At 42.0% G+C, this 13,470-nt stretch overlaps 1 protein-coding gene across 2 annotated transcripts in view; it reads right to left on the bottom strand.

Annotated features, from left to right (window-relative positions):
- RPS6KA6 (ribosomal protein S6 kinase A6) overlaps positions 1-8,223 on the bottom strand; it is a 35,945-nt gene extending 27,722 nt beyond the window's left edge. The window contains exon 1 of one of the 2 annotated variants that reach the window (XM_065729511.1): positions 8,089-8,223. In XM_065729511.1, coding sequence (XP_065585583.1) covers positions 8,089-8,169 — 81 coding nt within the window. In that variant the 5' untranslated portion in view covers positions 8,170-8,223. Of the gene's footprint in view, positions 1-7,749; positions 7,923-8,088 lie in introns of those variants that run through there. The other variant, XM_065729512.1, reaches the window with a different exon arrangement.
- Between the last annotated feature and the right edge of the window lie 5,247 nt (positions 8,224-13,470).

Genomic DNA, 13,470 nt, shown 5'->3' with positions numbered 1-13,470 from the left:
AAAATTAAGTTCCAGTTTAAATGCAAAAAAACAAACAACCAACATACTAGAAGTGATTTAAAGTTTCCTGGGGCCAAGGACATGCACCAGAGAGGGTAGTATGGAGTGAGTGTCACAGAGTTCTTACTTGGCAGAAAAAATATGAAAATAGGAAATATTTTAATAATTAAAAAAAAAGCTCCTCTAAAAATGTACCAGCATCAAAGATGATTTGAATATCTAGCAAACAAGGCATTCAAACTTCAGTGAATGACTTTAAAAACTACAGATCTGTATATTAAAATATTGGTGGACCAATTACCAAAATAGTACCTTCAAGAGGCAGAAAAGTATGATACACCTCTGGAGGGAAACAAATGACATGGCCTTAAACGTGAATATCACAATGCCACCCACTCCCCCCAACCTTCAACCACCAGTTGTTTTTTTTTAAAAATATATATATCCCATTATCAGTGTAGAAAAAAAGTCTCATTTTTAAATTGAGTTCTTGAGTTTAACATCTTCTTAAATAAGAAACAATCTGATTTTGAAAAAACAGAAAAAAATATAAACCAAAGGACATGCTCTGTTTCAGCATGCAAAGTATTAATCATAAACTAGAAGTACCTGATAAAATGAGTGAAAGCCAGTTATGGATTTTGCTAGTGATAATTGCTAATTTGTTTATGTTAAATGCTCAGCATAACTACCTTCACGTGGCACAGATCCCACACAAGAAAATACTAACTAGAAACCAGAAAGTAAGGTGCACAAACACAAAACTTTTTTTTCTTCAGAACAGGAGTTGAAGCAAGTAAGTTCTTGACTAGGTAACAGTGTATTTGTCTTGCACTTCTGAATTTATCTAAAATACGTGTCTAAGACACCAAAACACAGTACAGTTTCCAGTATGTGGATGGGTGAAACACAGGATTACAAACAATCTCAAAACACAATACAAACCATGCCCTTGTTTAAGAACAGAACAGAAAACCTGACAGACAAGTCGGGCTGAAAGGACGGGTTTATGCTGCTGTGGTTGTGTCATCTTAAGCATACCCTCAACCACTTGCATTGCTCCTCCCAGAAGGGCTCTTCATTTCAAGCACAGCTTTGAGAACTAAGTCCTAAATTAATGATTTTGATAACATTAGATCTCCAACTTCTGTATCAAGATGCTAGCACTTATTTTTAGACTATATTCTCACTGACAAATGTAATCAGAGGACACAGCAGGAGGCTCTGGTTACTCTAGCTCTTCTCTGTATTTCCATTTATTTTAACCACGGATAACATACACCACTCACATTAACCACAAATCCAGATGAGTTTATAACAGAAGACTCACCTGCTTTAACAAGAGCTGGCATATTTAGCACTTGCTCATCATGCATACACATCACACATCGCCCCCCGACCACTCCAGGAGATTCACAAACCTGTTACGCTGGATGCAGAAACCTTGCACAGGCTACCGAAGCCAATGCATTTCTTGTGCTGCATAACTTTTAGTTTGCATGCCTTCTTTCAATTTGATACTTGGGGAGAAAGGAACACCCACTATACTTAGTACTGAATTAATTGCATGATGCAAAAGCTCAGACCAGATACAAACACCAATCTCATTTCATACGACTCGGTACTGTGTGATTTATTCAGACAATTTTAATAGAATACATTCAAGTGCAATCTAATGTGAAGCCCATCAAAGTTGTACAAAAGTCAGTAAGGAAAAGGGATTCTACTCCAGCTGCTCAGAAATATGACAATACGTGCATTTTGACTCTCTTTAAATAAGGTAAACATTTCCCAAGTTTTGTTATTTAAATTTAAGCTCTGGAACCAATATTACTGGCCAGTAGAACTGCAGATACGCAATAAAAACAGTAGCTTAACTCCAGACAATCTCACTATCACTGCTGGAATGAGTTTATGAATCAAAAACCTGTATGCTATTTGATCTACTTAGTTTCTGAGCACGCTATGCAAACACACTTCCAGCTTTATGTCAAATCAAATACATTAAGTTACTGGATTTTCATTGCAGGTAATCAAATGTCAACTTAATTAATAATTTCCTATCATACTCTTTCCCCATCATTGCTGTCTTTGTTTTTCCCTGTCCGGTCTCTTTACAATTACAAAAACTGGGATGCCTGCCAATCTTGAGCCTAAAGAATTTAATGTTCAAGCACATCAATCTCCTTTCATTGCCTGACAGACACACAGACAACTATACTTCTGACTTTTTTGTTTGTGAATCCTGATCACCATCCATTTAAAAGAAAAGAAAACCAAATCATACCCTGTCAGATCACAACCCAAAGACTAACAATTTAAAGAAATCACAAATTTAGTTACTCAATTAAAATACATTCAGTGACAAAAATCAAAATATTACTACTCTGCCTAGTTACTTCTGTTGCCCAGGTTTCGGTAATTAGAAGATTCCACTGCCTCTCATATACTACTACTACAAAAAAATAATACTCAATTCCTATCACAATAGAAAAAAAAAAGTACAAAATACTGCTTCGTCAGCCAAGTAGGATCACCTTCAGTAATTTAAATGCAAATATTTATAAACAAACATATAAAGGACAGATCTATTTTAACACCTAAGTGTGGAATTACTTTCTAAATATCTACGAACACAGAAATTGACTATTACTGGGAATTAGAAAACACTCTGTTTGTAGAGACCAGAGCAATGGAAGCAAGTACCAGTTTTCTGAAACACGCTTTCATCCTTGAATCGTTTCACTGTTCAGTACTTGTGAACTTCTACAATTAGCCGAGCATTCTGAAGATCAGCTTGCACTAAGATACAAACTAAACTCAGGCACTGAGGCAAACAACATCAATGCCTTCCAAATAGAAACTTACAAAATTAAATACTCCACATCATTGATTGGTACAAAAATTAACAGACACCACTACATAGAAAGATGAAAACAAAGCTGAGGTCAGACGAGGTGGCAGGTAAGCTTACCAGAGGTGCAGGATGAGACCCAATGCTGCAGTGCCGAGCTGTCCCTGAGTTAGCTCAGTGTAACCTGCCTTCTAATTTAATGCAATGGGTCCCATGACTAGTTGGGACTACACCATATTACCTCAGGAGAATATCTCAACTTCTGAGGGCACGTAATAGGCTTACATACTAATGCACATGCTTTCCCACAGACAATTATGGCAGGAGCAGAAGAATCCCAGAATTACCAAAGAGCTGAACCATCTAACTCAATATATGTTTTTCACACTGAGGACGTTTTAACTGTTAACATGGTGAATGCGTCAAGCTTTGGGAGGTCTGTTAATTCAGACCAGACAAACAGTCACCAAAAGCACCTCAATGAAAAACAGTATGGCACAGGACACACTGCTTTACTTCCCATTTACAGAAGTATTTCCTCAAATGCTTATGTCAAGATGCTAAGCGAATAAGCTGGCATTAAAAGCTACTTATTCTGAAGGCTTGGAAAAAATGACTTTGAAAAAAAAAAAAGTATTATGATGACCACATTTGTTCTTCACTTATTTTGAATTACATCTGCAAAGTTTGTATTGTTAATTTAATTAGCAGCAAACTGGCTACTGAAGTGCATTTTATGAGACTAAATTAAGAAATGTTAGTTTTCTATGTACACCCAAGCAGGCAGAGATTCCATTCCCGATTTAAGCACTGTCTGAAAACTTTAGGAACTGAAGCTTAAAGGAACCCATTCTTACTATGAGACATCCGCAACCTCTGAATGCAAAGGATTATTATTATTATACGCTTTTGCCTATATTTCAACTCTCGGTATCATTGCTATATGCATGTGGGTTGTATCCAGAGCTCTTTGTTAGCAGGGCTCACACGTATTTAGGAGGGACAAGGCACACACCCCAGGCTGCATGCAGGGCCAGGCTGCACTGAAGGCCAGCAGGCATGGGTTCCCCTGCCCCACCACTGGGCTAGGCCCACATCCTCACGAGAGGAGGCCAGATAACTCACACCCACTCTAAATATATCAAGTGGCACAGGGAGATCGAGCCATTCACCATTAAAAAAAAAAAAGCATTCCTAATTTCACAATTCTTAGGCAAACTTACAGAGCTCTTCTGTGACAAATGAAACGTACATGCAGACAGGCTAACAAACCTTCAGCAACATGTAATTACTGATTTTAAGGGAACATTTTGATCCTCTCCATTATCAGATGCAGATCTACGCATGTCTTGTACTTGCTACTGCCGCAGTGAGCCAAAACCCTGACCACAAGCACAGGGCTGCCAAGTTAGCCAAGGCCTGCAGACCCTGACACCGCTGCCTGGCATGAAGCAGGCTGCAGCTGCACAGCACAGTGTGAAAAGCAGCAACTTGTCATTTTTAGATACAGTGCTGATGAAAACAATGTTTATCAAGTACTACATCCACATACCTATTGAACTTCTGTACATGAGAAGCTAACAAGTCATACAAATCTAGAGGGATTGGGAAGAGTGCAGGGACTGAGCTGAGCCGCAGAGAGTCAGAACTCCCCCACAGCCATGTTCCAAAGCAATATACCAAACACTCTGTTGTAGCACTTTCCAATGCAGAAAGACATTAATTGTTCTCATTTTAGGAGTATTACTGTGCTTACTTCTCCCCTCTTCATTTAAGGCACTTTGTTCTTGTGAGTCTTCATAAAGACAGGACATCACTGCAATGGCTGAAGGCCCTCAATTCACAAGTTACATGCAACTATGATCGCATTTTTTTTCCCCTTAGCATAACACTGCCTAATTGTGGACATTTCAGAGATACACAGAACTAGGTAGCTGAGTCATCCACGTCACTGCCAGTAATTACTCACAAAGGAGTTATGCAACTCCTAGCACTGACAAAATTCAATGGCCTTTGACAGACCAGGGTCTGAACACGCTTGAAAGGATGAACTAAGAACATGGACCCAAATCAAAGCCATGCTGACTTGAATTGCCATGGACAGACTACACACAACAGGAGCAACACTCAACTCATGAGCTTGCCTTTATGAAGGTCGCAATGCCCAATGCAGCCCAGATTTCTAGCTGAAGGCTTTTATTTCCAGTCACCTTGCTGTTCCAGCCTCGCCTTTCTTGTCACTTGCAGACAATTAGGCATCTAACTTTCGAGACGTTTGCTTCAAAGACAAATAACTGAGTATGAGGCTGCCTTTATGCAATTCATACACTTACAAACTCAATTGTACTTCCCATTTTAAATGCATATAACACCAGTTCTATTAAATAAGCAGAAAATTAAAAAACTACTGTATTCTGCGTAATTCTAACTACCTTGGCATTTCACTGTCTCAACCAATAAGATGTTAATAGATATAGTCTTTCTCTTAGCAGATTGTGGCTATTTTCCTAATCCACTGCATTGTGGTTATTTTCCTAATCCATAAGCAACATTGCTTATAATCAACATTTTTTTTTTATGACAATAAAATACTTAGTAATCCTGTATTGGGAAAGAAAGAATTCACTCAATATTTGGAGCTTAAATTGCATGATACTAATTCTTTTACCTATGCTTAAGGATTACTGTAGCTGCAGAACTGCTTTACCTAGTGGTACTGTGAAACACAAGGAACATGAGAACAGACAAGAACTTCCACAGTGCACAGCTCCAAATCTCAGCCTCAGCACTTCAAAGAAATGCAACATGAAAAAGTGCAAAATAGTTCAATCCCCTAAAAAAAGTTTCTCCAAAAGCTCGTGCTGCTTGTATGCCTTCAAGCATGAAAGTTGCTTCCTACCTTCAAGATTGCATTCTTCCCTTGCCAACTGTTTTTAGTTCATCAAGTTGTCACAAGTGCTTCTTCATTGGAAATGCACTTATTTCTAATAAAGTAATTCTAAATTTAGTCAACAAACAGATTCCTCAGAGAGTACTGCTTCTCCAATTTTTCCTCCTATGGTAAAACTAATGGAGGAGAGATCCGGTAAACACAAGTAATTTAGTCTTTAAAATATAAAACAATTTCTCAGTAATACAATTTGACGATAGCTCCAGCAAGTCCGAGGTCACCTAGACCTATCAAACTGCAAACATATGGTTATATGAAGTACTGTAAGCAATAGTTCATTCTAGAAGCATGAATCCAAACCAACACACCTGTGTTAAATCTCCAGAAGCAAGTAACATAAAAGCCCAGCAAGTCAGAAGCACTCCAGATCCCTGAGATCCACCTGAGATTAAGTGTTATGACAGTACTAATTATTTGCTAATGTAACTTGGAAACATCCCATGCAACTTGAAGAACCTGGTTCTTGTATAAATGAAGTCCTAAACACCACTAGCCAAATGTAACCCGGTCGTGATGTCGCACTTTAATCACAGCACAACTGAAACAGTACTAGGAAGATATGTTTGGTAAGCAGTTCATGCATGGGCTTGAGAAAAACAATGTAAACAGCAACTGTTGCAAACACAGAGCTTTTTGTTGGACATCCATCACTCCACACTCCCCTAGCTAGGTGGGCCTGCAGATCCACCTGTCAGGTGCCCCTGCCACTCCACCAGCTGCCAACACAGCATTCGCAGCAAATCCTGGGCCTGAGCTGCATGAACAACATTCAGAAAGTAGTGCCAGTGGTGGTGTAGGGGTATTTGTCCAGCCAAAATATACTGCGAGATGGGCAATAACCACGCTTTAGGTTCCAACTGCAACACTTGAACTTCAAGTACTTTAAACCTAAATGTATCGCAATACTCTTGAAGAGCAGCTGATCCCTGCCAAGAAAGTTCTCAGACATGCAGTAAGCAGTAAGCCTCATGCCTGAACTGCAGCATGCTATTTTCACAAAGCCCTAATAGTAACAAATAAAGCTTTAATACTTCTGGTGACTTTTTAATCTCTACCTGTAGCTTCACCAGCATAATTAGGACGTCTCTATTATTGAGCTACGTGGATCGTGTTAATTATGGGATCATTAGAATATTTAAAGTGCAGCAGCCACAGTGCAGAAATGCTTGTCCAGTAATTGCAGTGCTTGAACATGGCACTTTGTAGACACAGCAGGAGAAAATTAAAGAAATAAATCCAGAATCTTGAACTTTGCGGCTTTGTTCCTATTGAGAACTACTGCGTTTTCCTTTCATGTGTATACAGTGACGCTGTCAGAAAAGCAAATTTCGATGCGATCCCTTAAAGGTGATTATGTCACTTGTCCCAGAAGTGGAACACAGGCCTACTTTGCACACGGTGACAGACTGCTAGAGATCTCTCACCCATGATAAGGGAAGACTCCTGCACCACTGAAAGCAAGTCCAACCAGTTCGGAGAAGCTCCGTTTAGATAACATCTTTCATGCGTCTAGCACAGCAAGGAGCAATCCTTCAGCTTGTCATACCTGACAACGCAGCGATGTAATCTGATTTACGCTTCTGATTTACAAGTGCCAAAGTTTCAATACCTGAGCGTTGCTTTCTGCTTGAGGTAACACAGGACCAGAGCACGACAGCCGTGACAGTTTTAACACTGCACTTGGCTCACTGAGCCTGAGTTTTAAGACTGCACTGGGCACACGCACTGAGCAGCACTGTGAAGACACCCCAGCGCTGTCCCTCTTTACGAACCCTTGCTCTTAGCGGAGCACAGACACCCAGGGACAGCAGCGCGACGTTAGCAGAAGTTGGACCAACTTCCCACGGTCGCTACGTCCACAAAACCGATCCCGATCACAACAAAAGCTCCCGAGCTGCGCCGTGCCTGGCACGGTAACGCGCAGCACGGCAGCTGCCGGCGCAACCTGACGCGTGTCCGTCCTCAGCCCCGGCAGCGCTCACCCGCGGGGCAGCGGAGCTTCACCGTCACTTTCCCAGCCCGGCAGCCGGCGCCGGGCACGGCTCGGGCCGCGAGGAAGTGGCGTCGGCCGCGGGCGCCGGCGGAGGAAGCGGCGGGGCCGCGTCGGGAGCGCGGGGGCGAGCTGGGGTCCAAGCTCCGACGGTGCCGCGCTCCGCCCGCCCTCTTCTCCCTCCTCCACTCCTTCCTCCTCCTCCTCCTCCCGCCCCCGGCCCGGCTGCTCCCACGCGGCCGGGCAGCGGCAGGCAGGTGCCCGAGGGAAACCTCCGCCCCGCCCCTCACTGACCTCGCCGCCGCTCACGTACAGCTCCATTTTGCGGCAGGGCTCCGGCTCCTCCACGTCCTCCAGCGGAGCGCACGGCACCATGTCCCGGCTCTCTCCTCCTCAACGGAGGAGCCGCCGCCGCCAGCCGCCTCTGCGCATTCCCCGGCGGCTGCTGGAGGGGCGGCGGAGCGGAGGGAAGGGGAGGCGGGCCCCCTGCCCGCACAGCGCGACGAAGCTCAAGCTGCTGCTACTGCTGCTGCTGCTGCCGGTCGGCGGGGGCGGCTCCACTCTGCGCTCCCCCGCGCACACCCCCCAACATGGCGGGCGCCAGGGGCGGGGCCTGCGCGGCACGAGGGTGACGTCAGCGCGGGACGGAGAATCCCTGCATGGCGAGGGGCGGGGGAGCGGTGACGCGCGGAGCGGCGCGGAGGGAGCGGGGCTGGGGGACGGGGATGTCAGGGCCGCGCTGAGAGGGCGGTGTCACCTCGGCTCTCTGCCCCCATCACCTGCGGCTCCCGGAAAAGTTTTTTGTGGTCCGCTTCTTTTTTCTTCTCTTTCTTTTTTGTCATTTTCTTATTGGTAACGCACGCAGCGGGCGGGCGCCTTTGTCTGTGGGGGAGGGCAGCACGTCCAATCCTGAGGGGGTCAATTGAAGAGCGTGGATGAAAAGTGACGTTTTCTCATCGCTGTTTGATGCTGCGGGGCTGGGAAGCACTAGGCAGCGCTACCACCTGTCTTTAAAGACGGCAGGCTGCCTCGGTGGCACTGCATTTGTTGAGGCACTGCGTGGTTTCTCGGTGAGCCCTGCCCTCTTGATATGGCTAGCAAAGAAAGTCTCAAACTGCTCTTCAGTGCCCAAGAGTTGAGAAGGAGTTAGCATGACCGACGCAAAAAGATGGTGCGTGTCACAGTCCTGCACGCTTTCCCTTGCTGGTCTTTCAACTCAGAGGTCTGACATGAAAGAAACAGGTGTAAGATACACGCAGTTGCGTGCTGCCCTGCTGCCAGCCTTGGTTACACGAGAGCACCCTGCCCCACGGCTCAGCACCGCAGCCCCACTGCAGCCCATTGTGAATGTGTCACTGCAGCTCTGCCAGCTGGCGCGTCAGCGTTTCTACTGCAAGCCTATTTTTAAAGGTCTGTAACTCAACCGTGGAAGACAAATGTTTTGGAATGAAACGGGGAATGTGTGGTAGGAATGTTCCTCAGAAAATAAAAAGTGTGCAGGAAAATGGAGGATTGAAGTTAGCACTACTTAGTATCGAGAGAAAGTTTAAGTTCTGGACATAGAACTGCATAGGCCAGGTCACTTGTAAGAATTATATTTGTTGGAGGAGGATGATACATAGGTGAAGCTTTTAGGGCAACTGTGTGACAGCAGAGGAAGGGACAGGCCCAGCTTTGTGTGCCTTGGTGCACACACTGCTCCATACCCCAGTGCCTCTGCTTGTTGATGTTATTGCTGTGTGTCCTCAAGAATCCAAATGGCCAAATTGCTTTTCCTATGAGATTAGATATGCTTGTGAGGCAAATCTTTATTTAAATATAAGTGAATTGAAGTGAGAAGTGACTTTTTAAAAATGCTTGAGTGCTCAGCAAGAACTGTTACTGTAGATGCTGTTTCCCTGCATCTGAATTTCTTTTATGCCAACAAGGCTTTTCTTTGGCATCTCAAACAATGAGAGGCTGCAAACAACTACTCTGCACCACTAAAGTCCTAACCCTTCGTTCAGAACATTCAGAAGAAAGCAACGATCAAAGTTGGGACTGTTATTCATCCATTGTCAAAGACTGTACAAGGGAAATGATGGTACATGTAGATGTAATAATGATCAATTCAGAAAAAGCGAAGTCAAAACTTCTAGTCTGTCTCACAACTAAAGAAGCAAAAGATACTAATTAAAAGGCAATGACATGTTACTGAAATTAAAAAGTTGGCAAGATCCAAAAAGGTTTCAAATGACTGTTTAAATCATACATACACATTTTCTGTTTGGTTTTTTTTTCTTTAGATCATCTCATCTCACCCATGTCCATGACTGTACAAATATCAGATTTCCTTTGGTGTGCAGCTTTCAGGTGAGGATATTGGATCTCATTTGGTGTGCAATTTTCAGCTGAATATTTTTTACATTTCAGAACCTTAATTTGTTCAGCAAGTTATTCCTATTATATTCCTCAGCATGATGTCGTATGGTCATCATGATATTATAACCTTTGTTCCTGTCATTTAGTAGATGAAGGTGTGGAAATAACTGGGTTCTAAAAATATATTTTCTTTAAAATTACTTTTTTGACAAGGAAAAGTTGCTGAGAATACTCTTCTACCTAGGAATTCTAATAATAATAAGCAGGATCTGTAGCAAAAATTCAGTGTTAATAGTATGAACTCCAGTCACTCAGCTGTCCTTCCTATAGACCTCAGAACTGTGGCCAACTCACAGCATCATCCATGCTTAGTTTGCTTATTCAGTTACCCTGGAAGTATTCATCACACATTTGAAAATATGAGGAACAGATTATTTATGAGATGAAAAATCCCTGCATATCAAATTCCCTGCATATCATTCCTAGCAGTACATATCTCAGAGAGGTGCATTACAGAGCTGCACCCTCTCCCAGCTTTAAAGTCAGTCTTTGTCAGCCTTGTCCATAAAGAAAATTCTTTCAGTAGGGTCCTACAAACATTGTGTTCCTTCATCCAGCAAGTTTTCCAACAAAGGAAAAGTAATAGTATTATAATCAGGCCAATTTCTTCCATTCCCCTCCTCCTGACAGTTAGTGATACTGGAATCTGAACCGTGCTAACCATGGCAAGTGCAGTGCAGTTCCACCCTAGAAAGCAAAGCAGAAAAAGTAGTGTGACTACAGGAATATGTGAAGAGTACCTAGCTCAGCAAGATCTCAGGAAGGAAATCACTTAAAAAGCAAAGTTTGAGGAAACTGCCCAAGCCAAACTGAAGTTTTTATTCTGTTTTCACTACAGTGGTAAATCTCCTGAAAGGGATCAGATGCAAATTTAATTTTTGTAGGTTCTGTTTGAGACAGGACATGAACTCTACTATTGATTGCAAAGGAGGTTTTGGGGTAGGTACAGTTAATTTTGTAGGGCAAGTTTATTCAAGTTTGTAATTATTTCACCTTTAATCTTTTGTACAATACAATTCAACAGTACTTGCACTGTCTGAGCAGTGTAACTCTTTCCTATTGTGTGGATGAATTTACGTGGGCACAAAGCATGCTTCTGTTAATGTGTCTTGTTCTCTCACAAGAAGTAAAAAGAACTGTCCTGAGACACAGAGGCTGTTTAGTTGTGTGCTTGTGTCTATGCCAGAACTGTACTGGAGTAGGAACGGATTTACACAAAGCTCAGGTACTCTGGAGGGTATGCTCTCACACTGATGTACAAGAGTGCAGTGTGTTTATTCTCAGTCCAGTGTCACAGTAGTATCTGATTAACCTGTGGAGATCCTTTAAACACAGAATAAATTGATCTGGCCCTGATAAGGTGAATGTTACAGAAAGATTTTCATATTTCTATAAACTAATATAACAATGTCAAGACTTTCTATATGTTTTGATAAAGTTATGGAAGAGTATAGTGAGAAAATATTTAATCAATGTTGAGTTAGTCTGAATATGCAATATAAATGTGTGTCTATAACCCATTCTATTTATACTGATATTTAAAAATGCAAATAAAGCCAAGCTCACATATGTACTTACAGAAAAGTGATATAAGATATATTATAAACATCTTGATGTCGTTAAACAGTTCATTATGCAGTGTGCCCCACCCTACTGAGGAGAGAGAAGTCAATTATGTGGAGAAACAGCAAGAACCACTTTTATGCTCAGTTATGGTTATGCTGACTGTATGAAGCAGAAGTGAAGAGGCACTTACTGAATTCCTGCTTAAGGTTTATGATTATATTTTTCCAATTATATCTTTTTGTACTATTGTAGCAAGTTTTCCAAAAGCCTGTTCATGGATAAGAATGCAAACCAATTTAAGAGATAACACGCATAGTTAAACACCTTGAGAAAGAGACTTGCTACTTGCTATTTCACTCTCATTAAAGCAGCACTCTTTTCCTATTACATAGGAGTAGCTGGCTAACCCCACAGGACAAATCTGGCAGAAAATTTTGCCACTTTTATCCAAAATGAGCTGAGAAAGTTCTCAGAAAACACAGTGAATTTCTCTCTGCTGGTCACATTGCATCAACAATAGGAAGCTATACAGGCACAGTGAGTGAAACTTCTGCTAGACATTTAATGTCTATGTAATTTTTTATTTTTTTCACTTAGTACTTTGGAGTTGTTCTTCATTTCAAATGCATTTTGAATTCAAATATCCTACAAAATAATTTGTTTTTGCAAACCTGGGTGAAGGCTTCATTCCAGCCAAATGAGAGATCTCTGAAACCATATGCAGTCAAACTAAAAGCTACATACACTCAAGTTAAAAATCCAGTGTCATGTCTCTAACAATGGCTAAGAAAGCAGATGCCAGACATAAAAGATAAACAGGGTAAGCAGTGTCTAACAGTAATTCTCCAGAGTTTGATTTCAGTCTCCACCGAGTCAGGTTTCTTGAGCCATGGACATGTATTATACAGAATTATTCTTGATTGAGACATCTTCTGTGAATTTACCCAAGCTGCCTTCTATCTCCAAATTTTTAGCAACAGTAACATCTCAAAGGTTCCACGTCTATACCTGATCTCAAAAACATCTCCACTTAAGCCTACTGCTTAATTTCATCTGACATTCCCCAGCCGTACATTGCAAAGGGATTAATCACTCTCTTCATATCGCTCATGGTTGTATTTGTGGTGTATATCCCACCTTTACCATCCTTCTCTGTTGCCCAGGCTAAGATTCCTGGGCTGTTCAGTCAGTCATTAATGAAGGTAGGGAGAATCCAGTTTCTCTGTACACAGTTTCACCAGTGATCTGGAAGTAAATATAAAGAAGCTACCAATAGTGTGCACAAATAACAAAGGGAAAGTAATGAGCAGTCATTAGCTATCAAAGTCCTCTGGGGAATAACAAGCAGTTCAAAGCAAAATCCTCCTCTACCATGAGGATTGGATAGACAAGCAACAATCTGGTGAGGAGGGAGTTTGTTTTACATCCATGAGCACCACTGCAGAGATGGAGATTCAGGTTTTGTGTACAGTTTTTGAATCTGTGCATGGAAAAGCACAGTAGCAAACCACAGAAATACTCTAGCCTCTATTTAAAGACTTACTGAGGAAAAAACAAAAGGATCAGCTTTATCAAACCCATATTCATCAATAAGAATTTATTGGGTAGCTCAGTTCCTTTTCCAAAGACTACAGAAGAAAACCAGAGCAACTATATTTATTGTATAAACACCTAAGCTTAGCTGAGGCA

Source organism: Cyrtonyx montezumae, unplaced genomic scaffold (genome assembly GCF_038088225.1).
Source record: "Cyrtonyx montezumae isolate F1298 unplaced genomic scaffold, pur_monq_1.0 scaffold_11, whole genome shotgun sequence".
NCBI classification, from domain to species: Eukaryota; Metazoa; Chordata; class Aves; order Galliformes; family Odontophoridae; genus Cyrtonyx; species Cyrtonyx montezumae.
This window is presented reverse-complemented; position numbering and strand designations above follow the sequence as displayed.